The sequence below is a fragment of the Myodes glareolus genome, chromosome 1 (assembly GCF_982192425.1).
Source record: "Myodes glareolus chromosome 1, mMyoGla1.1, whole genome shotgun sequence".
NCBI lineage: Eukaryota > Metazoa > Chordata > Mammalia > Rodentia > Cricetidae > Myodes > Myodes glareolus.
In genome coordinates, this window is record NC_142026.1 from 109,756,118 (window position 1) to 109,781,406 (window position 25,289).

At 38.6% G+C, this 25,289-nt stretch overlaps 1 protein-coding gene across 26 annotated transcripts in view; it reads right to left on the minus strand.

Moving 5' to 3' along the window:
* The window catches only part of Epb41l2 (erythrocyte membrane protein band 4.1 like 2), a 180,524-nt gene that overhangs the window by 64,625 nt on the left and 90,610 nt on the right, over nucleotides 1–25,289 (minus strand). For all 26 annotated transcript variants that reach the window (XM_085689615.2, XM_085689611.2, XM_085689605.2 and 23 more), the window contains 2 exons: nucleotides 11,040–11,144; nucleotides 2,817–2,859 (listed from right to left, as the gene is read on the minus strand). In XM_085689615.2, the coding sequence (XP_085545741.2) occupies nucleotides 2,817–2,859; nucleotides 11,040–11,144 (148 nt within the window). The remainder of the gene's footprint in view (nucleotides 1–2,816; nucleotides 2,860–11,039; nucleotides 11,145–25,289) is intronic.

Below are 25,289 nucleotides of genomic sequence, written 5' to 3' on the forward strand. Positions count from 1 at the left end.
TTCTGATTATCTATTTTCTAAATGCCTATTAACTATAAAAATCTAATATAATAAATCAAAGGAAAAGCTCTTTATCACTTGCAACAGGGGAACTACTTTCTAAGCTGCATTCATGGAGAAGACTATGCCATTTAAAGAACTCCAGTGGTTTAGAAAAGTCACGCTGAATTGTTACTGCTATTTCTTCGCCAAACCACCAGGGCAAACGTCTCAAAATAACTCTAAAGAACACTTCAAAAATAACCAAGACATAAGAGCATGATTCATAATCAACAGGAGTCTTGCTTTCCAAGTTTTTCACGCACTTTTACTTGCAAAGTTTCCTGTCAAGTTTTCAAACTTTCTTTTTAAGCTTTCTTCTCAAAGGCGATTTCCAAGAGGAAATACCTGCGACTCTGAGCGGCATAAAGCAAACTCAGGAAAGAACCCTATGGTCTGACCACCACATTTTGGACATTACCCTGTTCTTTCTTTTCGTGTTGCTTGGCAGATCAAGGTTCAGAGAAAGTAAAAGCACTCTATCTTTCTGAGGCGTACCCTTCACAAAGCACACATCAGTTACAGAAGGGACAAAGGAAGAATGTCTGTGACAGTTTCTTCAATAATGCCAACATAACGTGGCTCTGTCTCCTCACGACTGCTTCCCTCCTGCTTTCCCATCATGGATGAGACAGTGAATAAGGAGAGGAGAAAGAGTACTTCAAAGAGAGGACAGCCAATCACTCCAGAATGCATGGAACTCATCTAGCTTCATGCTCAAAGTTCCAAATTCTAGAATATGCCTCAGTCCTAGACAAGGCAAAAAGACTGGCCAATAAAAAGTTATCCTTAAAAGGTAAAACAGATGAATCTACAAAAGTGGATATGAGAAGAACAACAGATAAGGTCAAATAAAGAGCAGAAAACCATGTACAGGGCTGGAGAGATGGCTCGGAGGTTAAGAGCACTGACTGCTCTTCCAGAGGTCCTGAGTTCAAATCCCAGCAACCACATGGTGGCTCACAACCATCTGTGATGAGATCTGGTGCCCTCTTCTGGTCTGAAGGCACACATGGAGGCTGAACATGGTGTACATAATAAATAAATAAATCTTTAAAAAAAAAAAAAGAAAGAAAACCATGTACAGCTGTGCATTCCTATAGTCCCAGCACTCAGGAGTCTATAAAGTATTGTGAATTCACAGTCAGCAAGGGCAAGAGTGAAGTCCTGCCCACAAATAAATAAAATTAAGTAAATAAATGTATAGAAGGGGAAAATGATAGTAAGGCTAAGTTTTGTTACTGAGGAGAGAGAAAAAGAATATAGAACAGAAGATTGGACACTAGCATGGGAGACGGAAGGTAGATAAAAAGCACAAACAGAATTGTTTCAGTGTTTTGACATTAGAATAATAAAGGATTAGAAAATGTAGAAATGTTATCAATAATACTTTGCATGTTACTTCTCAGAAATGGCTTATCTCAGGCCCAGTCTTAGAAGGACTGTGAGAGACTTAACTATTCTCAGGCACCACCCCACCACCACCCCAGTCTAAGCGTTCCAGGCTGCTCTTGGTTCCCTACCTGTTTCAGGTATTCACAAACTCTGAAGTAAGTACTGGACTCCCTATCAGAGACTCCTCAGCAATTCTAAGTGTTTAGGCACTCCTATCCCAGGCAGGGCAGTGTGCAGAGGTACATCTACGCAGGGAGCTGAGGCTGGCTAAGTGGGAAGCATGGGCTCATTTGGGAATCACGACAATGAAGATGAGTGATAAAAATTAAAAGGAAACCCAACACTAACTGCAAACCCAGAGTCAAAGGTAGGTAAAGCTACCTGGAAATTTGGAATGGACCACAGAGAAGACAGGCAGCTCTGGAAAAAAAAGACCTCTGCTCAGCTTTCTTTTCTGGAATACTCACTCCAGTAGACATGAGCGAGGTGCTTGTGTGCCTCTCAGATATAGGATATGCCTAACAACTAAAATCTACACTTCCAAGCTACAATGGAAGTACATTAGTATGAGACATACATAGAGCAAACTGTCTCAAACAAAAAGTGAAATTTGAAGGTGAGGAGACAGTTCCATCACTAAAAGACTGCTGTGCAAGCATGAAGACTGAACTCAATCTCCAGCACCCATGTGAGAAGAGGGCACAGTAGTGGCATGCATTTGAATCCCAGTTTGGGGAAGGAAACACTGGAGAGTCAGGCAGATAGGTAAATTCAATGGCCTGGCAAATCTGGTCAAATTGATGCAGGTTGAGTGAGAAATGTCATCTCAAAAAACAAGGTGGAAAATAATCAAGAAAGAAACCAAGAGTGGATCTCTGTCATGGGCATGTACACACGCACACAAGCACACACACACACACACACACACACACACACACACACACACACATTCAGAAACATACAACATTTCACCCCCAAAACTACACTGTGCTTTTTAAAAGTCAGCCTGTTACTTTACATCAGTAGATTTCACAAACGTGTAAGAATAAATCTACAGCCTCCTGAAAGGGAAGCTATCTACAGTTACAATACTTTTGGTTTTGTTGTTGCTGTTTTGAGGGAGGATTGCACTGTGTAGCCTACAGTGGCCTGGAGCTCATGATCCCCTACCTCAACCTCTTGAGTGTTAGGACTACAAGCAACTGGCACCATATCCAGCTAAACAGTTACAATTCCACAAGTGTCTTACAGAAACATTGATTTCAGCATGCAAAACGGAACCATCACCGTACTCTATTACTACTATAGTATTTATCTCTATAGGTTTTTATATAAACAGAAATACTGCAGATTAATTTGAGTATGGTTATTTAAATACTCACTTCTCAGCTGTCTCTTTATTTCTTTTGCAGGATCTAGCCAGCTCTGCAGGAGGGAAGATAAAAATAGTTATCCATAAGAACTCTCCCCAAAATCAAATGGAAGTTTACAGTTCATAACTTGTATCTCAAGAAGTTCATTTTAAGTAGTTTTCACCTATTAGCATTCTGGGATAGTGAGTGAGAGAGAAAGAGAGAGAGAGAGAGAGAGAGAGAGAGAGAGAGAGAGAGAGAGAGAGAGAGAGAGAGAGAGAAATTTCTTTAAGGTGAGTTTCATGCACTCCATTTTTCTGGAATTTAATCTGAATATTTATCTGATGATAGGCATAATTTATCTAAATATAATCTTTACTACATAGAACTGCTCACAAATCACCTCTCAGACACTGAAATAATAAGCTGTTCACAGTTCATTCTTACGTAAGAAGGATAAAATGTGAGTTGGAAACTGCTGGCTCAGAGTATACACGCCCTGATCCAAAGCAATCATTTCAACCTCTAAAGCCAGCGTCTTCACATCCTCAGCCTAGCTCTTCCATGCTATGGAAAGATAATGCCAGATCAGAAACAATACTTTCCTTTCTGGTCTTAACATCCTTTCTTTCTTTCCTCCTTTCTTCTCTTTCTCATTTGAAGTTAGAAAACACAATTCTAAGTAAGAAACGTCCTTCCGTTTGCCTCTCATTTCTATATTTTGAGATAACACACGAAAAGAATTGTTTATTTTTTAACAAAACAAAACATCACCAATTCTAAACCACCTAAGAATAGCAAAGCTTTCAAACTGTAAATCAAACAGTTCCCACAATTTTTTAAAAATTTGTATTTGTATTTTTCCCACACTACTGTTAACCGTAAGAAATTCATTCAACTTCCTTATGCAGAAAACATACATTTTTGAGATACAATACACTGACTCAAACAACTGACTTTACAGTAAATAAGTCTAGTTTTAACAAGTATCCCAAATGATGTGCTATAACACTTGTGTTTAAATATAATTTTATTCCCATACAGCAAGAATAAAATGTCTGTTGATATATAGTAAGTAATTATCTGTCAATCTATTGAAATGATGCAACAGAACATGACATACTATTAAAAAGTATTAACAACAGCATCCTTTGAAAGTAGCCCTCAGATTTTACACCATTCACAGTCTGAACTCTGGCAGCAAGGATCCAAGGTATATGTGTCTCTGTTTTAACACTGGTCATATTCAAAGCTGTCATTAAAGAGTCATCAGAGCATGGCCCAGTTTCATTATTACTGGTGTCCCAGCTGCATGGTGCACTGATGTGAGGGCCCAGTGGGACCCTGTAATGGTACCTCTAGTGCCATGTTAGGAAGCAGCTCCATTTTCCACTTAGAAAAAAGTACAGCATTCAGCTTCCTTGCCCTGCAGCTGCTGTCCTAACACAGTTGACTCACAAATGGCAACTATACTAAGTGCACAAGACCAAGAAAAGTACATCATTCAGCTTCTAACCCAGGCTGGACTAAGGCTGGGGAAAGGTGAAGGAAGGTTAAATGTGTGGCATTGAAAACAAGGAAGTAACAATCACATGAAGAAAATGGAATCAGAGACCACTAGTGCAAACTCAAATAACAAGATCCCTTATAGCACCAACACATAAAGACAGTAAGGGAGCACTGCTGGCCTCAGAGACAGACCTCCCAAACCTCCAGGTTCCTTAAGGATAAGCTCACGTAGATGCCTGCTAAAGAGAAGCAAAAGGTACCTGTGTTCCAGGAGAGAACGATGGAAAGCAACATCATCTTCTGCAATCCCACAGACAGACCGACCCTAGGTCCCAGCTATCACACCTATCCTGATCCGAAGCACTAACCTCTCCAAATTACCTCATCATAGTGAGCAGAGGGAGGAGTTTACAGATCTAGACAAACATGAGTAACAAGATGGCAAGCCAAATTGAGACAGTCACCCTTAGGCCACTTCCAACAACATTGCCAGTCAAGACATAGGGAAGGCTGCTGTGGCTTCTTATGCCAGCTCTGTTCTGGTTTGTTTCTCTGCTGCTATGCTAAACAGTGACAAAAGCAACTGGAGGAAAGTGTTTATAAGGCTTACACTTAAAAGTTATAATCCATCATTGAGGGAAGTCAAAGCGGGAGCTCAATCAAGACTCAGAGCAGAAACCATGGAGCAATACTGCTTATGGCTTGTTCTCTGGCTCTCACTGGTTCATTCTCAGTTAGCTTTCTTAAATAGCTCACACCCTTCTGCCTACAGATGGTGCTGCCCACAGTGGGCTGGGCCTTCCCACATCAAGCATCAATCAAGACTAAAAGACAAGACTAATTAATGGTAATGGGCCATTCTGATTATGGCAGTTCAACTGAGGTTGCCACTTCCCAATAAAAATCACGCAGCACAAGATTCTTACCCAAAGAGCACAGGGCTGCTTCCACAACAGGACTAAGCAGAAGTCACTCTTGCCATGTGCCTACCTGGGTTCCTTTTCTAACCACACTGACTTGTATTCTGCGAGCTCTAGTACTCCCAAGGAAGCAGGCGGTCCTGCATGCTCTCTGAGACTACAGCTGTGCAAAGATGGCTAGGCCATATAATTCATATTCTCTAGGTTACTTAGCACGTTTAGGAACTTAACATTAAGTATTAAAAATCAATACCTGTTTACTGGCATCTCTCCATTTCCACTTCCTTCCTCTCCATGATGTAGTCATCTTAAATGATTACACATTATTTTATTAAATTTATCTTTATTTAAACTATTTTTATTTGAATTAGATTATGACTGGTATATAATTTGTCTGATCATAAATTCTAAAGCAAAAAATAAAATATTTTTATACATCCTAATGTAATATAAAATTACATATTTACTATGAAATCTGTTTTTCTGGATTACTAATTATACATAAATAAATATAAACTACTTCTTCTGTTGTGTTTTGATTCTTAACATAGGGCCTCACTGTACAGTTTCAAGTTGGTCTTGGAACTCCCAACCCTCTGGTCTCACTTTCCCAAGTGAGTGAGTGCACCACCATACTCAGCAAACAAAAAAAATAAAATAATAAAAATCAACTTCTCCGGGTTGACACTTAAGGAAAGGATGAATGACGCCTAAGACACATTAAAAAATGGAAAATGACATCAATGAATAAAGGAGATAATAAGATAACAAGATTAAAGGTGGCAGCAAGTGGGCACATTGAAGTACACAAGCGTAAACATGTACACCTTCCCCTCAGGAAACATTAGGATGTAGCCTCCTTACAAGTATTGGCTAACAGAACCACGAGCACAGACTTTGGGTTTAGAAATAAGTGGAATCAAACTCTCATTTACGACCAATTCTATGCCTTAAAAACATTTCTGGTCCCCATTAAGCCTCAATTTCCTCAACAGCAAAATAGAAATCACAGTATTTACCTGACTAAAACAAAACTCTACTACTTGACAATTTCACTTTACTCTTCAGGCTAGATCTTAAGATTTCAGAGTTTGAGTCCCTCACTCCCAACCAAAGTTTGCCGATGTCTTCATTTATGTTCAGGAAGCCTCAGATTGGCCAAGTATGATTATTTAACGATTTCAAACTAATTCACTTTATAGTAGCAAATGTTGAAAGGATGAGAGTAGTTCTGTCTTAAATCTCCTTTCGTCTACAAAAATATCTAGTGCTGAACGAGATCCCCTTTACTACACGCATTTAACCATATAGGTCTAACAGAAGTCTAAGGACGGCATCAAGAGTAAAGGTACAGGCTTTCCACGTCACAGCGAAATTTACTATATACATTTGGAGAACGGAGGATTATAAAGTTTAAATTAAATAAATATAGACTCTTGCTTAAAGTTAGTTTATACGTGCAAAGAGTTTGCTATGAGCTTTTAGTTCTGCTTCTGGGAAGATATACTCTGGCTATTAGACAACTGCTTTAATCTACATAAAGTAAGCTTAGATATCAACTATACTTCTAACAAGTACTTCTTGCAATATGACTTATAGCAAAATGACATATAATGCCTGGGCTAAATGCCAAACACGATTAACAATAAAAATTTAACACTATTTTTCTCTTTATTTTGGGATTTTTTATTATTAAATTTAGATTTTAAAAAAACAAAACAATCTTTTCTCATTTTACATATCTATCCCAGTTCCCACTCCCTCCCCTTCTCCCCCCACTGTCCCCAATCCTAGTCCCCATTCACCCCTTAGAGAGGCTAAGGCTTCCCAGTGAGAGTCAAGGAAGCCTGACACATCACTTTGAGGCAGGACCAAGGCCCTCCCCCTATACCTAGGCTGAGCAGGGTATACCTCCAAAATGAATGAGCTCCAAAATGCCAGCTCAAGCACTTGGGATAAATCCTGGTCCCAATGCCAGTAGTCCCACAAACTGCCCCAGTCACACAACTGTCACCCACATTCAGTGGGTCAAGTTTGGTCCTATGCAGGTTACCCCGCCATCAGTCCAGAGTCAGTGAGCTCTCACTAGCTTGGGTCAGCTGTTTCTCTGGGTATCCCCATCATGGCCTTGACCCCTTTGCTCCTATTATCGCTCCTCCCTCTCTTGGACTAGACTCTGGAAACTCGGCCCAGTGCTTAGCTGTGGGTCTCTGCATCTGCTTCCATCAGTTGCTAGGTGAAGGTTCTATGATGACAATTAAGGTAGTCATCAATCTGATTAGAGGGGAAGGCCAGTTCAGCCACCCTCTCCACCATGGCTTAGGGTCTTAGCTGGGGTAATTCTTATGGATTCCTGAGAATTTCCCTAGTGCCTAGTTTTTTGCTAGCCCCATAATGGCTCCCTACATCAAGATATCTCTTTCCTTGCTCTCCCTCTGAGAGTTCAGTATCTTTAATGATGAATTCACTTAGAGATGAATAAAAAAAACTACTTATACTTGTAATTCTCTATAAAAGAATAACATGTTGTTTGATTCTATATACTTTTAACATTTTCTACAGTGAAGTTTACGAGACTTTTCAACAGACACTTAAAATTTTAGACACTAACAATATCACATTTTCATAATCAAAATGAACTGAAAAGCTTCCAACTCAGTGTCACAACTGATACAATATTACACCAAAACCAAAGACAGTTTAGATCGTCCCTCATGACAATTTGTTATATAAAATACTTACAGCTCTGCCTGACTTCCACATTACAAAAGGCTCAAGTAAGTACCTGAAACTTCTTTAAAAACACATGGTATTTATCAAGAAAAAGAACCAGAGATCTGGGAATCTAGCAAAGTGGCCGAGCATGTACTTGGCACACACACAACAAAGAAAGACACACCCCTATCTCCTACAATGGAAACCTCAAGAACTTCCAAGTTGGACTGATGAAGCTGAATTGGTATGACAATAACTTTCTGAAGAAAAATAAAAAAGACTATACACAGTTATACTGGGAAGAAGGAAAATTCTTTCACCTAAATGAATTTGAGGACTGGATTTTGTCTATACATATTTGTTATATATAAACAGTAAGGTATTTTAAAAATCTAAGCAATATGAACGTTACAGTCATATAAATATATAATTTATATACAACTATAATTGAGCATTTATTTCCTGAAAAGCTGCCTCATGAAGGACACCTCTCTGTATGCTCTTGAAGCTTTAGTGAAAACTTCAGTACTAAAAAAGTGCTTATCTAATTTTACAAGCATTTTCATCTGACATTTCATAGGCAAACACTAACCACAAAGTTAAATGAAGAATGTTGGACTCCTCCTCCAAGCACTGGCATCTTTCTCTCAATGAGAATGCGAATAAGCCCACCACAGTCTAGTCGTACATATTCTTACAGGAAAGAGGCCAAATTATCTACCTCTGAGCTTTATTCCCAGCCCCTTCTTATCTTATTGTCCGCGGTAACAAAGTTACCCTCCCAGACTTTGGCTATCCCCTTCCACAGCCAAATCTTGGATCTTGTTATCATACAACTCTTCATGTCACACTAGGCTGCATCATCCTACTTTCAGATCCAATCAGAGTAATGAGGAGAAAAAACAGAACATAAATAAGGTTTGTACTGCATATGCTGGAAACAGGGGATATGGTAGGAGACAGCCTGCCCAGGGTGGGGGCGAGGGGGGAGCCCTCACAGGATATTTAGGTAGCTCTATAGAAAAGGCAGGCATTCAAATACTAAGGGAAACTGTCAATGCAGCATAGTACGTATGAGCAGAGAGCTACACCAACAAGGCTCACCTGCATGCGTGAGACAGCACTGAGTAAAGCTCAAGCCAGATGCAGGGAATTAATCTGTGAGCATTCAATGATTCTAAGTCAGGTAAGCTCACAGACACCTGGCTATTCACATAGTAGGGAGAAACAAGAGTCCAGGACTATTCTTCAGGGACAGGTGCCATTAAGGGGAAGATACAGCTTGCTGTTAGAGCAGGAGTGTGCAGAAGACAGTTGAGTATATGGATCAAAGGTTCAGCTGTAAGATATGAACTAGACATGCGTATTCCAAGTTTAAATTTAAAAAATAGTAAATCCTACTGCCTAAATACTATCTTAATCAAAAGGAATATTCCAGAAATACCTAATGTCATAATGCTGTTTATTTTGTTTGTACTAACAAAGCATTTACAACATTTATCTTTACATTTTATAAAAATTAAACATTCTTATGACTCTACCAATAGAAAATCTCAGAAAAAAGATACAATTGCCAAGTTCCCAGCACTTTCTCTTTTGAAGCTTTCAGGACAATCACATGATCGGAACCATTATCAAGACCAACTTGCAATTTACTGCCGTGAAAGGCACTTGGTTTATTTAGTGAAGTGTGTTATTACTTCTGAGGAAAGTATTCTAAATACTAATAAAAATACATACTATTCAACAAGCAGACATGCAATTTGTCTTTAGTCTAAAGGTAGAATTAAACTACAAGTTACTATCAGGGATTTAAAGCTGAGCAAGTTGAAAATATTTAATTTGCATTTAATTATCAGGTTTAAAACTAAAACCCTTTATTTCATTACTGGGATATGTAAACACAAACAATGATACTGTGCAGGCAAATGACAATGCACACTATGCTTCCTCTAACGACTACTGTGCTCTACTAAGATATGAACGCCTGGTGTTAGACAGAAGCCCCTTTCACTGTAACTGAGAGCTCTCTACACCCTAAGGCAGACGTTCCACAGCAACGATCTAACAGACTAAACAGGCTTCCTCTGTAGGGAAGGACAAACTTACATTCTTCACTCCTACAATCAGCATCTTCTCACCCACACCAAATCTAGACACTCAGAAAGTGAAGCAGAAGAGGAAAGCCCTTTGCCTAATAATGCTGACAGCTACAGATTAGCCCTAGTTCTGTCACGAAGGGTTAATATTTCCATCCTTAATTGACCTGTGAAACTGAAAATCTTTGAAGTTCAATAAAATTAATATGAGTTTCAGATCATAGACAACCCTCTAAGTTCAGATCAGATCACCCTACGCTCTTGCTTAATGTTTTGAAAAAACTCTTAGAGTAAACACGTTATCAGCACACTCTTTGACATCAGGTAAAAGTACTACCAGGATCAATCCAGCAGTGGTTGGTCAAACAAACCACCTAAGAGAGCTGCCCAACCACCTTTTCTGCCCCTAACAGCCCAACAACTAACTGAGGTAGGAGTAACTTTGCCACACAAAGTACTCAAGGGTCCTCTTACTCCCGACACGTCTGTGCACCCACGCTCCTGCTGCTCAGGCTTATTCAACAACTACTACGCAGGGGACTGCACATCTGTATGTCGGCAAAATGAGTCTACTTGGCTGGCCTCTGTATTTGGCACCATAAGGCAAAACTGAGACATGACTTGGTAATATTAACTTAAAAAACAATCTTCATGTTAGATAGTCAATCTTTCCACTACTAAATCTTCTAATTTGAATTACTTTCCCCTTAACAATTCATTACATAAGTTGATTCTACTGTGAATTCAAGAGCTAACGCTTTCATATTATTTTAAACTCATGTTTTTCAGTCTCAATTAAAATAGGAAAACATCCAATTTCACCTGTTTTTGATATGGAGAAAGCATTATACATCCAATATGCCAAAAAGCATGACTTTCTCACATAATCATTTTTAAATATTTGCCAAAACCTCATGATAAGCATGTAAATTAAAGTTAAATTTATTATGAAATTAACTGATTAGAAAGATAACAGTATTTCCTAAAAGGACGAAATTGAAGTCACTTACTTTGTGCTCAGCATTTTCCGGAAACAGAAGCCCAAAGTAGTCCTTCTCCAGGAGATTGAGGTGCTCACACACCTTGTCAAACAGCACTTGTCCCTTAGCACGTTTCTGCGGAAAAACAAAGCAAACCTTCACGTTCCAAAGGAGATCACAGAAAGGAAACAAGAGATGCTGACTGGGAAAGGGGCAAAGGACACAGGTGACATCAAAGAAGAAACGAAAATATTGGGGTTGGAAGCTTACATGAAAATGAAGAGCAGGCAGGAGGCAACAAAAACTAACTTTGTATTCAAAATGTCATAATAAAATGTTTTTGTATTAAAACATTAAATTAATTAATTAATTATTAAAAAATTAAAAGATTATTTTAAAATCACCACTAATTATTACAAATTCATATAAAGTATGTTTTCAAATATTCTAATAATGCAAAATATTATTCTAAAATAACTAAATGCATTCTGCTCTACTGCTAGTCTCATTAATTACTAAGATAAAAAATCAAAATACTGACTATTAATCTACTCATATGAACAACATTAAAGACATGCGTTCAAAGTGTTTCCATCAAAATCTGAAGATGACTCACAACAAATTCCTAACAGAGTTCTACTCTATGAAAACTGATGGAACTTCACACAACTTATACTATCAGCACTAAGATTTTGTTTGTTTCTTTGTTTCTTGTTATCACTGGTTTTCCAAGGTATTTGTAGAACACCAGTCTTTTCCAGTTAAATTACACTTTTATTTTCTAATTTTTTAGAGAATATAGTATTCATTCTTCAGAGATTTAAAAGGCCCAGGAAGCCATAAATGATGTGGGTTCCCCCCCTGTAGGCTATGAATGTGTTTTATTACCATTGCTTAATAAAGAAGTTGTTTTGGCCCATGGCAGGGCAAAACATAACAAGGTGGGAAATCCAAGCAGAGATGCAGGAAGAAAGAAGGCAGAGTTAGGTAGATTCAATGTAGCTGCCAAGAAAAAAGATGCCAGAACCTTACCTGTAAGCCACAGCTTCATGGCTATACAAAGATTAATGGGAATGGATTAATTTAAGATATAAGAGCTACCTAGAAATACGCCTGCGCTATTGGCCAAACAGTGTTATAATTAATATAGTTTCTGTGTGATTATTCAGGTCTGAGTGGACGGGAAATAAAAGAGCAGTCTCTGTTTACATACAGAAAACGTGATCATCATTAAGCCAGTAACAAAGTATATTCATTTCCATTTTAGACACATAAACTTGGAATATCCCAACTGTGAGTTCAGTCAGACGCACACCTCCCACCCACAGGTATGTACAGATGCCACAACTAGATGGCCAGTGAAATTAGGACAGGACCAATAAAAATAGACAGCTCAGTGAACACCCCAGTATCAAAATATGCACCTGTCTGTTCATACAGAACATAGAAATGAGGGGGGAAGAAGGGGGGGGGGAGGGAGAGGGAGGAAGGGAGGGACGGACGGACGGACGGAGAGAGACTTGTCAATCTTGGGGAGTAAAATCTGGTATTTCTACTACTAAATATTTCATAAGATTTCTAAAATACGGTTGTCACAATTAAAAAATAAAAGGAGAAATTCACTTAAATTTATATTACCATAGCAATGTGCTATATATCATCACTGTGGATTCATAATTAGTAGTTGATATATCACTACCTTTAACAAGATGTATGACTGAAGTGTTCAGAGGTGTGAGTGAGGAGAATAGAACATACAAGTGTGTGGCAAGCATGAAATAAAATGTGTAGCTAGTGGTTATGATTCTTGAAATTAGTAATATTTAAAAGGGATATCTAAGACAATGTCTATAAACACATACATCACAGAGAAAACACATACCAAAACTGACTTAAAGTCAGTTTTTATAAACATTTTTTACTAGTTTCTATCTCAGAGACACGCACTACTGGACAGTATTATCCTAAAAGACTCGCAGGAACACATCCACAAAGTCATCCCAGCAATCTGGTGGTAGTACGCTGAGCCCCACCATGGGCACAGGAGTCAGACCTAGTTCAACATCACTCAACATTTCTTGAACATCTTTTCTGTTACTAGACAGTGTGACAATGGGAAAACCACATAGTCTATCTGTAAAATGGAGATAGTAACTACCTAACAGCTCTCCATGAGTATCAAATTAATGAGAAAGGATACATCACACTGTCTGAATCAACCATAGTTGAATTCTACTTCTAGCTGCTCTTTGACTTAGTCCACATCTCACAATTATCAAAATATTGTTTGATGTAGAGGCTGTTCTAGGCTTCCATCCTAAGACGCAGTTATCACTAACCACTAAGAGGCTGGCTGACTGTGCATCTGTAACCCAAACTCCCATTCAGAATCTCTACTCTCCAAGGAACACTTAAGAACCAATAACTGTATCTAAGAAAACAAGAATATGATATCTCATAAATCTTAAAAATAGGAAATGACTTTGGGAAGTAGAGAACACAAATATTTAAGAGGTATTACTTTTCACTATTAAAGCCTGACAGAGTGAATTTCGCTCAAAGATACTGTGGGATACAGTAAGATAAAGGAAAACCATCACACAATGAACAGGCCATTCATTATGACTGACAGGTACTGCCCCACTGACAAATGACTGCAGAGCTTGCTGAGCGAGAGGGCTAATATATACCCATCCAGTTCCTGTGTTAAGACAGGAATAAAATATATATAGTTTCAAAAAAATTTTATTCTAACTGTCAAGGACAGAAAATAAATATTGATTAGCACTTGAAGATGGTAATGAGAGAATTAAATTAAGTTTGTGACATGTTTAATAAAATGTTTGAGGTAGTTCATGGATTCACAGAAGGCCCGTATAGGTCTTTTTGTGAGCTGTTCTAACAAAAATAAATAAGCTGGTATTAAAAAATGATTCAAAAGCTTTAGTTATTTATTTCAATGTCCTTTGAAGTTACAGAAAGTTGAAATGATACAGTTTTCCTGTCTGCTTAAAATTAATGCTATCTGTAAAGTGTAACACTTACACTTCTGTCTAGGGAGGTAACTTAGCTTCTTTGTTTGAGTTAGGGAGTCAGAATGTAGTCCAGTCTGGCCTCAGTTTTGAAATCCTCTTGTCTTGGCTTCCTGAGTAATGGATTATATTCATGCTAAACTATGTCCACACAACAATTTGCTTTCTTATATACAATTATAGCTCTGTGGCATGAAAGGACCACAAAGGAACACTTGCCAACCAAGACATTTTTTTTAAGACAGGGTTTCTCTGTAGCTTTAGGAGCCTGTCCTGGAACTAGCTCTTGTAAATCAGGCTGGCCTCGAACTCACAGAGATCCACCTGCCTCTGCCTCCCAAGTGCTGGGATTAAAGGCTTGCAACAATTTGTCCCAAAAATAGCAGTTTGTGTGTATGTGTATACAGAAATACATCTTTCTGAGTTGCTTGCATGTATAATTTCAGGGCTGACCACCTGGTACTATATAATCAATTGGACTTATCCTTACAAAAGACTAATTATCTCCTCCATGTGGAGGAGATATATACCAACAATAAAAAAAGAGACTGGAACTTTGAAAACGTCTGTGGGTCTCAGAAGGGTTGGAGGATGAAAGATGGGAAACATTGCAGGAAGGAGATGGAAGTGAGGAAAAAAAGTTTTAAAGTATATATAGTTGGTTTGTGGGTTTTCATTACAGTTTAGGGGCATTGTCCAACATAAAAACCACCCTCAAATCCTTTAACTTCATTTTTAAAAAAAGGGTTTTGTGTGTGCCACAGGGCACACAGAGGTCAGAGGCCAACTTATAGGAATGGGCTCTGTAGACTGAAACAAGGTAAGGGTTGGCAGCAGGTTCCCTAATGCACTGAGCCATGTAACAAGCCTTTTGAACTTATTTTCAAATGTCAAAACTCTGCTTCTGCTTCTAAACAAATTCCTAAATTTTCCTCTCCTATAAAATCTATTCCAGTATCCTAATAGTTTGACTCTCTTCCTTTACAACGTTTTCCCCCCGAGACAGGGTTTCTCTGGCTGTCCTGGCACTCGTTCTGTTTCCTTCCTTAAGAACTTTACTTCATACCTCTGGCACTCACTCTTCTAGTCCCTTCCACATTTTTGAACTTCAGTGACTGGGTTCTTTAAGAAAAAGTGTATCTTTCCTCAATGCCTCTATAGCAGCACTTCGCTGAGTTATAAACCAGTAGGACAATATTAGCCAGAATGGATCACATCACTAATGCAGGCCACAAGTCTGGCAGAGTTGAGTCTACAATTCAGACTTTCTGGCTGGCAGTCATACACAATCTCCTGGGTCCTCATTCATGACTATCAGCCTACAGATATTCAAGAAAAAAAGCAAATACTCACTGCCAATAAGTTTGGGAGAAGATCAGCTACAAACTTACATAAGCTTTTCCTTAGTAAATGAGAGCATTTCCAGATAGATACCTTTGGAGAACTACACAAGCAAAAACCACTCCACATTTGTCCTAAGAGCAGGCTACACCCCCGTTTACACAGACAAGTTAACTGGGTTCTCAGGCTTTGCACATTTTTTCACTAAGACATTAGCTTCACAGTTGTTTCACACTGTCACTTCTTTGCTTTACAACTGTTCTTATGTTGAAAATTATAGGAACAGTTTCAGTCTGTTCTAATGATGCAGTACTTAGGTCCACCAATTAGTAAAAGCACATAATTAGGAATGGGACACTACCTCAGTGGTAGAACCTTGTCTAGCATCCATGAGGCCCTTGGTTCAATCCTAAGTACAGTCACCAAAAAAAGTTCATAAAACTTACCAAGCACATGTTGAAAAAACAATTTTAGTTTTTAATCGAATTCCAACAAGCTTAACAATTTATAGCCCCGATATGCCTCTGGCTAACCCACCCTACATCTAAGCAATACAGAACCAGGGAAGGGAAAGGCACAGTACAGGAAAGCTGGTCTACTTTCCAAGTATCAATCAGACACTATGTACCTGCGTAAGTTCATGTGTGTATGCAAGGGAGTGTACCTGTGGGGAGGGGTGCAAATGCACGTGTGTCCCAGGGATCAACTCTAGGTGTCTCCCTCATTATTCTCCACCTTATTCTTTAGATGAGTCTCTGAATCTGAAGCTCACTGGTTCAGCGACACTGCTGGCCAGCAAGTCTAAGGGACCCTGTCCCTGTTTCCTAGCACTGGGAGTCAAGCGTGCAGCCTGCTACACAGGGCTTTGTAACTGGACACTAGGGATTCAACTCCAGGTCCTCATGTTTGCACTGTACTGGCTTAGCCATCTCATCTCGCCAAGCCCAGGTCTTTTTTGAAAGATGTTGCATAATGTATCAGAAAAAAGCAAAGGAGATGAAAAAAGTAAAAAAAATTAAGATGTGTCTTCAAAACTATTTTATTTAAAGATGAGCAGACTAGCTTATTAGAAGTTTCTCTTAAAAAGTTTAGAGAGAGAGAGAGAGAGAGAACAGACCCTGGCAAAAGAAAAGCAGACTGAAATCTGAGACATTGAGCAAAGTCTCCTGTGTCTCTGCTGTTATTTGTGGCATTCATTACTGAAGCCAAAATATGACATTTCTGGAGGCCTCTCAACGTGGAGGAATTTGTTCAACTGCTTCCCCAGCAGATTGCAGAGGACGCCACACACCACTGGCGTTTTATAAAACACCATCACTGTCTCCTTGTAGGCCCCACCACAGTGCCCTTATTGTGTGCCAAGAAGCCAGTGATGGGAAGTACACAATGCAATCCATACATTCCTGACCCAGAGCTATGCATTTTGCAGTCACTCTAAACTACACTGTGCAAATAGCAAAGGCCAAGGAACAAAGGTATGCACAGAGCAAACTGATCTCATGCACTGTCGTGGGGTAGAGGAAATCAACTAAAGTCATATGCAGGAGGAAAGAGTCGGCCTCAGGGCATGACTGTCCGAATTCTTTTCCTACCAGTCTGAGTCACCTGTCCTCAAATCTGATTTCAAAGTTCATTTACATTGTGGTAAAAAGAAACTGGAGCCAATGACCTCTTTGTTTACGATTAGGACATACATAATTCTACATGTAATGAGTCACTTGTGTTTTCCTGACCATTGATAAAAACTGCTTGAAAAGGTTATTCTAAGTATGCAAAATATTCCTCCAAGTTGAGATGCCTCCAGCAACGTCCTATTTGGAGAGAAAACAATCTGACTGACTATACACATACTTTTTTCTTTGTCATTCTCAAAGCAATACAATATACTAAATACTTAGACAGTATCATCATTGTATTATAATTCTAAGTGATCTGGCAGTGAGTTAAAGCATACAGGACAATATACATAGCTACATATAAATACTAGGTCATTTTACAGAAAGGGTTTTATGTTGTGTACTTCTGAGGATCTGTGGAAGTTATGGGAACCAACCTCCTTTGGATGATCACGAACAATCAGATTTGCAAGAAAGACAAAAATTAAAAATTTTTTATTTTAAACAGAATAGCATTTCCATCCTTTCATTTCCTCTAGCAAACCTCTATTTTGCCCATACATACATGCAAAATAAAGTAATTATCCAGACACCTATGAGAATAATGAAAGGATATAAACTTATTAAACCATTTTTATGAAAACCATCAACAGTGTCAAAATTGAAGTCATGAAACTGCCAGAACTAATAAAATGTCTTAAAAGATTTTTATTATACTAACTTTATTTAGTAAGTATTTACATTCAAGGTAAGGATCCACAAGTTCATTTTAGTTCTGTAATAAAATATACTCATTATAGAAACTTGTTACTGAAACTAAGACTTAGAACTGCAAACACACATTTAGCACTGATTCCTATAGAAACTATCAAATATAGTATATGTGGCTATATAAGTGTGCAAATGTACACACACACATTCTCTCACTCAAACACGACCAGAGCTGCCACCACCACCACCACACCCACCAGAAAAAATTCACAAGAGAAAAACTTCAGAAAACAGACTCAAAGGGTAGGAGGTGAATCAGCAATTCTCTCTCTTCACAACCTCTCCCATAGATGGTAAGGTACCTACCTCTCAGTAAGATTAGCATAGCTGAGATCTGAACTTAAAGATACACTTATTTACAAGTGATATATTCCGTGACTTTGAACGATAGAATTAGCCCTAGTTAAAGCCAGTCAAGAGAAGCATGCCTAGCTCAAAAATGGCAACACTGGTACTACAAAGCCAGTGGACAAAAGACGACAGTGTATGGTATAGGTTATCTTTTAGTAGACACTTATATTAAGAGATCTTAATATAGCTTCTCTTTGTATAAGTAAAGGAAGCACATATCTTTCCTAACACATTCTGTTATGTGGGAAAGTGCATCTTACCAGTTCATCTGATAAATCTTAGTGAAAGCTTGGGGTTTAGTTGTGCATATTTGTTTGTGACACTGTGATTGAAAGAAGGCCTCAACAGTTTTTAATTCCTCTGTACTAGAGACAAGAAAAACATGCCCATGCAGACTTTCCCAACAGTACTCTGGGACCTCAGTCTCCCACAGCAACTTACATAGTCCTTTACTGTCGAAAGAGGAAACCACCCAGACTTGTTCCTGTTCTGCTTCTTGTTACTAGACAAGGACAAAAGGCTAATTGAGGTGCCTAGCATAGCAAAGTGGGCCTGGCCACCATTCAGGGTCTCCCAGCATCCCTCAGTTTTTAGCGGTTAGTTACAGGGAACGGCTGGCATATCCTGTCCTTCCACTGTGCCTCTTCCCTATAGAATCCAGACATTTTGGTTACTCAGTCCTTTTGTCTACCCTTCACTCTCCTGGTTTGCCCCTCTCCCCTCCGCTGTCTTCTTACAGAGCCAGACTCAGGGTCAGGATCACTCTGGACTCTTCCAGATGTCCTTGACTCTGGCTCGGCTCTCCCTCTAGCCTTCTCCACCACCACACCTAGAAGCAGTCAAGTCCTCCTTTTCTCTTTTTTCATTCACTACCAACAGGTGGGTACAGTCAAAAGCTACTAAATGCTAACCACCTAGGTCTCAGTGCCTGGGAGGAAGATCAGTAAGAAAAGACGTGAAGACTACTCACAGCTACAAGTGACTTTCAAATGGTAAGTTTATTGCTTTCAAAATAATATTGATTCAGAGGAAGAAAACCAATCCTGGTATTTTGAAACCAAGAGTGGAAAAAGTATTACAGAATTTCATTACTATTCAAAATTCAAACCATCCTTTCGAGAGGAAACATTATTAAAGATAGGAATCATAATAAATTCACCTTTTCCAGCCCAACCCAGTCAGCAATTTACTTCAAGGAAAGCAAAGAACTCCCAACTACTGGAGTGCACATTTCTCTCCAGCTGCCAACTCCTGGGGGCTCATCTCTGTAGCATGCTCTTACTCCTGAACTTGGCCAACCCTTTTCAGAAACATAAACCCTTTTGTTAATCTAAAGGAGTGGAGAGTTGGTCAGAGACACTACATTTGGATCTAGTCACTGAAATTTTAAATTTGCACATAAATTACACCCTGTTTCAATACACACACACACACACACACACACACACACACACACAAAACTCTCTGTCTCCTCTCTCCTTCCCCCTCCACCCCTGCTTCTATGTGGGATTTTATGGAGTATCACAACTTCTAGATCCTCCAAAAGTATGTGGATAGCTGAACAGATGTAACTGTATCAACCTCTAAGAGTCACAACAGTAGTCTGAAAACAAACCTGGGAAGACAAACGTAGACAGAAACACATACCACTTCAGAAAAGAAGGATACCAAATAAGATTTCTGAGACCCAAAATCAATACAAAGGCGGCCTGGGGACCTTGACACATTCTCTGCTTTCTGATGAATACTTTCACCACAGAACACTGCTGTTGAGAGCTTGCATTCTGATTGCCTTAGGAAAAATGATTATGACATTCCTGTGTGGGCTACAACAATGCCTTCAATTCTCAGACAAAATCAACATGTGGGAAAAACTCGCAGATGCCAGAGGAAAATGTGAGCCTTTACTCAGAATGCACATGTACTCATGCTTCCAAAGTTTCCTGAAAGTCCACACTAATTTTCCAACTCTAAAACATATATACAGATTTTAAAATGTTAGAAAATCCAGCTCAATCCTAGAAATAAAGGAAGCCAATGTTTTCATTCTTATTTTGCAATCTGAGAATAGAAGAAAAGGCAGAAAGCTACTTGTCCAAGACATATAAAGAGTCACCAGGAAAGTAAACAATCTCCTGGCTAGATCCATGACTTCAAATAAACCTTACTGTACTTTTCCTTAGAGGAAAGAGCCCGCTATTTTAGCATACCATGTGTGTAAATGACTTCAACAGCAGCATCACAGAGAATCCTACAGTCAAGGGTCTGGAGCCAGCATGCAGAATTCAGGCAACCCTAATATTCCTTGCAACTAAGCTCTAGTACCAAACTAGGTTGTCATATATCACTTAAATAACTTAAGATAAAAGTTGATATAATCTTCATTAAAAAAATATAATAATCCTCATTGGATATTGTTATAGGATGGTACACAACATGTGTATGTGTGCGTATATATATATATATATTATATATACATTCTCCTGTGTATGTGTATGCATGTAAACATATACTTTTTTTAAAAAAAGATGGGCTTAAGTTACTAAGGATGGCCTCAGACTCCTGAGCTACTAGGTAGCAGAAATGATGTTTAGATAAGACAAAAAAAAATCTCGCAGAATTGTTTCCTAGCATTAAAAAACATTCAGTATTATACAGCAACACTTACATCACATAGTTAAAGGTGGGTTCTTTGTTGACAAAAACACTTATAAGTAATATAAACAGGAACTTTCCAAACTGACCCAATATTATAAAGACAACAGATTAAACTATCACCTATAAAAATATGCTAACTAATGCAGTGAATTTTTGACACCCTCAAAACACGGTTACTGCAACAACACAGCTAACATGTTCCAAATTTTAAACGGCATATTGGCCTTTGCTCAGTTCTAATCTTATACTGGTAATTGAGGTCTTTCAAAACTTCAATCTATTCCATAAAAAACTCATGAATCTAAACATTTCATCTCTTAATGAGTTTCTGCAGTGGCTGATTTTCTTTTAATATTTGTTTTTTGAGACAGCATTTCTCTATGAAGTCCTGGTCGTCCCAGAATTAACTCTGTAGACCAGGCCTGCCTCAAACTTGATCCGCCTATCTCTGCCTCCCAGAGTGCTGGTATTAAAGGAGACAAGCCAAGCTAATGGTCAGTTTTCTAATGGTTCCCCTCTACCACTATTGATGCCCGAAGTAAAAATCATTAGGTCTTTACTGTGCATATCAAATAATCTAAGGGTAACTGAAAATTAACACAAGTACATACAGAAATGAAAGAAGAACTATATTCAATTGGAAAACCATGAGAGAAATACAACTTTTACTGACAGTTCTCCCAAGCCAAAAAAGCATATGCCTTATGCTGAATATGTGCCTTTCTCAATGCTCAAAAATTCATTAATAGCTACAGTTTCCCACACCTACTTCCTCAAATGGTACTCAGACACTAGTTTCCAGCGTGGATCTCCAGAAACAGATAAGCACCATCAGCACTTCAGCCAAGTGTCTAGGCCAGCACTAGACAGGAAAAAGCATGAGCGTACCCGACCATGGCTCATCAACCTCTGGGCTCACTGCTAAAGAGGAAACAGAGCAGGTCTGATGAGAAGTAGACCCAAGTTAATGTCACCAAGCAACCAAAGACCCACAACAACAAAAATTAGATGAAAGAGACATTAATTACAAAGCAATCCTACTCATAACCTCTGCACTGCTCCAACATCTACTAGAATGTGATGAATTACACTCTATGTTCAGATATTAAAATCCCTGCTCAGAGCTCAACGAGTTGTTGGTGCATGACATCTACTGCAGGATAGAGTCAGGAGCATCTACTCAATTCTGTTTTGCTTTGTACTTGAAGAATAAGATATTCACTCAACACAATTGCTATAATGGTGATTTATGATATATTGACTGCAAAAGTTTGTTCTTAAAGTTTTTGTTCAAAAACATGTTAAACAATCCCATATTTTAAAAAGAGAGAATGTAAAGTAAGACTCTCAAAAAATTATAAGACTCTTAATATTTCTCTAACACATTTAGCTCTTGGTGAATTAAAGAACTAAGTTGCAGCTTCTATCCCTGGATACGACTCCAGCTCTGCAACAGTTGGGCAACACAGCAAACTGATTCCCTGAGAGCAACAGAATCTATCACAGAAGACTACCAGATACACTTTTACTTTGTAGTATTCTAAAATGAGATCACAGAGCTAATAAATACACACTAAAGACGACGGGGGGGGGGAAGCACATAGGAGCAAACTTCAAACCAGTGTGTCTGTGCAGTACAAACAATCCCAAAAGAAGAGTAAAGAAAAAGGAAGCAAGCAAAGAGATAAATAACCCAAGGTAGCATTCAATCACATACACTGGTACTATGAAAAAAACTTGTGCAAATTCACCACTTAAAAGACAGACTGTAATTTTTAAAAGAAAGTCACTTCAAAATTAAAAGAAATGGCAGAAGGTGGACCAGGTAATTTCTAACCAAAATAAAGCAACTACAGTAATACTATTACCAAGCAAAAGGAATTTAATGTTTAATAAAGCAATAAGAAAAACTATGCAAGAATATATAATTTTGAACAGTCTAATAATCTAGCCTAAGATTTTAGGAAATATAAATTTACAGGAATACAAAGGCAAATTACCAAAGAGACCATTCCAAAGCCATTTTAACAAACTTAGAAGCCAATACTCAAAGCAGTTAAACAGCACAGGTAACAAAGAAAACTTAATCTGATCAAGGGCAGATCCAAAACTTTATATAAAGAAAAGAATACCACTGTGCAGCAGCACTCGGGAGACAGAGGCAGGCGGATCTCTGTGAGTTCAAGGCCAGCCTGGTCTACAAGAGCTAGTTCCAGAACAGGTTCCATAGCTACAGAGAAACCCTGTCTCGAAAAACCAAAACACAAAAAGGAAAAAGAAGGATGCCAAGCTTAGCGAACTCAGAACTGTGCTGACTGGACACCCTGCTTCCAAGGAACTCTTAATACAACAGAACCTCCACTGTAGACCACACACCGAGCACAATGTAACAAAAAACTAGGATCTGAAAAGAAGAAAAGATTGTACGCATAACTCATCCATGTGTATACTCACAATATTTAAATTTTTAAATCATAACTATGAAAAATTTCAAAGGAAAGTAAAACGTTTCAAAACAGAAAATAAAGAGAAATGGTAAGTAAAACTTTGTTTGGAGAAAAAAAGTTAAAACAGTAAATTTGCAGCAATATACAATCAAGAAAAAAAGAAAGAATATTCTTCGTGTTACTTCTTTATCCTAACACTTTACTAAAGCTGTTTGTCTGCTATATAAGTACACTGGTGGAGTTTTTAGGATCGTTTATGTACATAAAATCTTGTCATCTACAAAAAAAAATACTTCAACTTCTTCCTTTCCTATGTGTGCCCCGATCTCCTTCAGCTGTCCTACTGCTCTAGCTAAGACTTCAAGCATGATACTGAATAGGTATGGAGAGAGGGGACACCTTTGTCTTATTCCTAGTTTTAGTGGATATGCTTGAGGTTCTCTCTGTTTAAGCTGATGTCGGCAGTCTGAGTTGTGATAGTAAGAGGTGGAGCCTCTGAAGTCATGAGGGTTCCATCTTCATGAATGACCTTAGTGCCCTCACACACAGGTTAAAGGAGCTGCAGGAACACAGCTGCACTCCTTGGAGCACATGAGAAGTTAGTATAAAGGTGCCAGCATGGAAACAGAAAGCAGCTCCTCCTCACATACTGCTCTATTGACACCTTGATCATGTATTTCTCAGTTTACTCCAGTGGTTCTCAACCTTCCTCCTGCTGTGACCCTTTAATACAGTTTCTCGTGTTGTAATGACCCATACCCATAAAATCATTTCACTGATACTTTATAACTGTAATTTTGCTACTGTTATGAATCATTACATAAATATCTGATATGCAGGATATCTGGTATGCAACCCCAAAGGGGTCACAACCTAGAGGTCGAGAACCACTGGAATCTATTCTTTAAAAATTACTTTTCCTGGCCGGGCGGTGGCAGTGCACACACACCTTTAATCCCAGCACTCAGGAGGCAGAGGCAGGGGGGATCTCTGTGAGTTCAAGGTCAGCCTGGTCTACAAGAGCTAGTTCCAGGACAGGTTCAAAGCTATGGAGAAACCGTATCTCGAAAAACCAAAACAGAAAGTTACCTTTCCTAAAGATTTTGTTATAACACCAAGAACCAACTAAGATGGGATTTTTAATTCTTTGCTACTCTATTTTTGAAATGCCTCAAGTATCAGAACAATTACACACTTGGTGACTAGAAGGTCTAGACAGAATACAGAAAACTATAAATGCTCAGCGAGTATCTTCACTTGGCAATATAATATACTCAAATATGATAAAACTGATGTTCAACTAGATAGCCACAGATGTTTTTATCAAGCTGTTAAACTACAAATGCCGAGAAACTGGTGTATTCTTTAATCATCTACAGAAGACTAAAGGGAGTAAGAAAGCTAGACACCTCTGAGACAGACGAAACTGAAACTCTGCAGGCCTGTTCAGAAACTCCACGTCCAAGGTAGCAAAGCTGCAAGCTGGCTTCTCCACCACCTGGAGGTTAGTGAGTCTAAGCTTTTATATGCCCACTGTAACACTGAGAATGGCATCAAACACGAAACATGACGATCCATTCAAAGTATTTCAGTGGACATATTAGTATATTAGTGAGTAAATGTTACTCTGAAAATAAATAAGCAAAGACAAATCCTAAGAACCTGGTGCTAATAAATTCTCTGTTTTACAACTCATAAACAAATTAATGACCTAGGTTTACACCATTCTCTTTCTCAGAATAAGAGTTCACTGCTAAAATTTCATTCTAAAACTTCCAAAAATCAACTTACAACTATCCTTTCTCCAGTAAGACATCCTATCAAGGTAACAGCCAGAGCTGGTCATTCAGAACAGACACACACCACACAAGCAGTGAGCACACAGCACAACCTCATTCCCACTCCACCCTGGTCAAGAAGTGCTGTGCGAAATGCAAATGATGACTCTTCTACATAGTGGTTATTGTGTTTAAAAGGAAGTAAACATACTGGCCTGTAGGAACTTAATGCAACAAGAAACGTGTTCCCTGTGCCATGACACCACAGAGCAGAATACCTTCATTC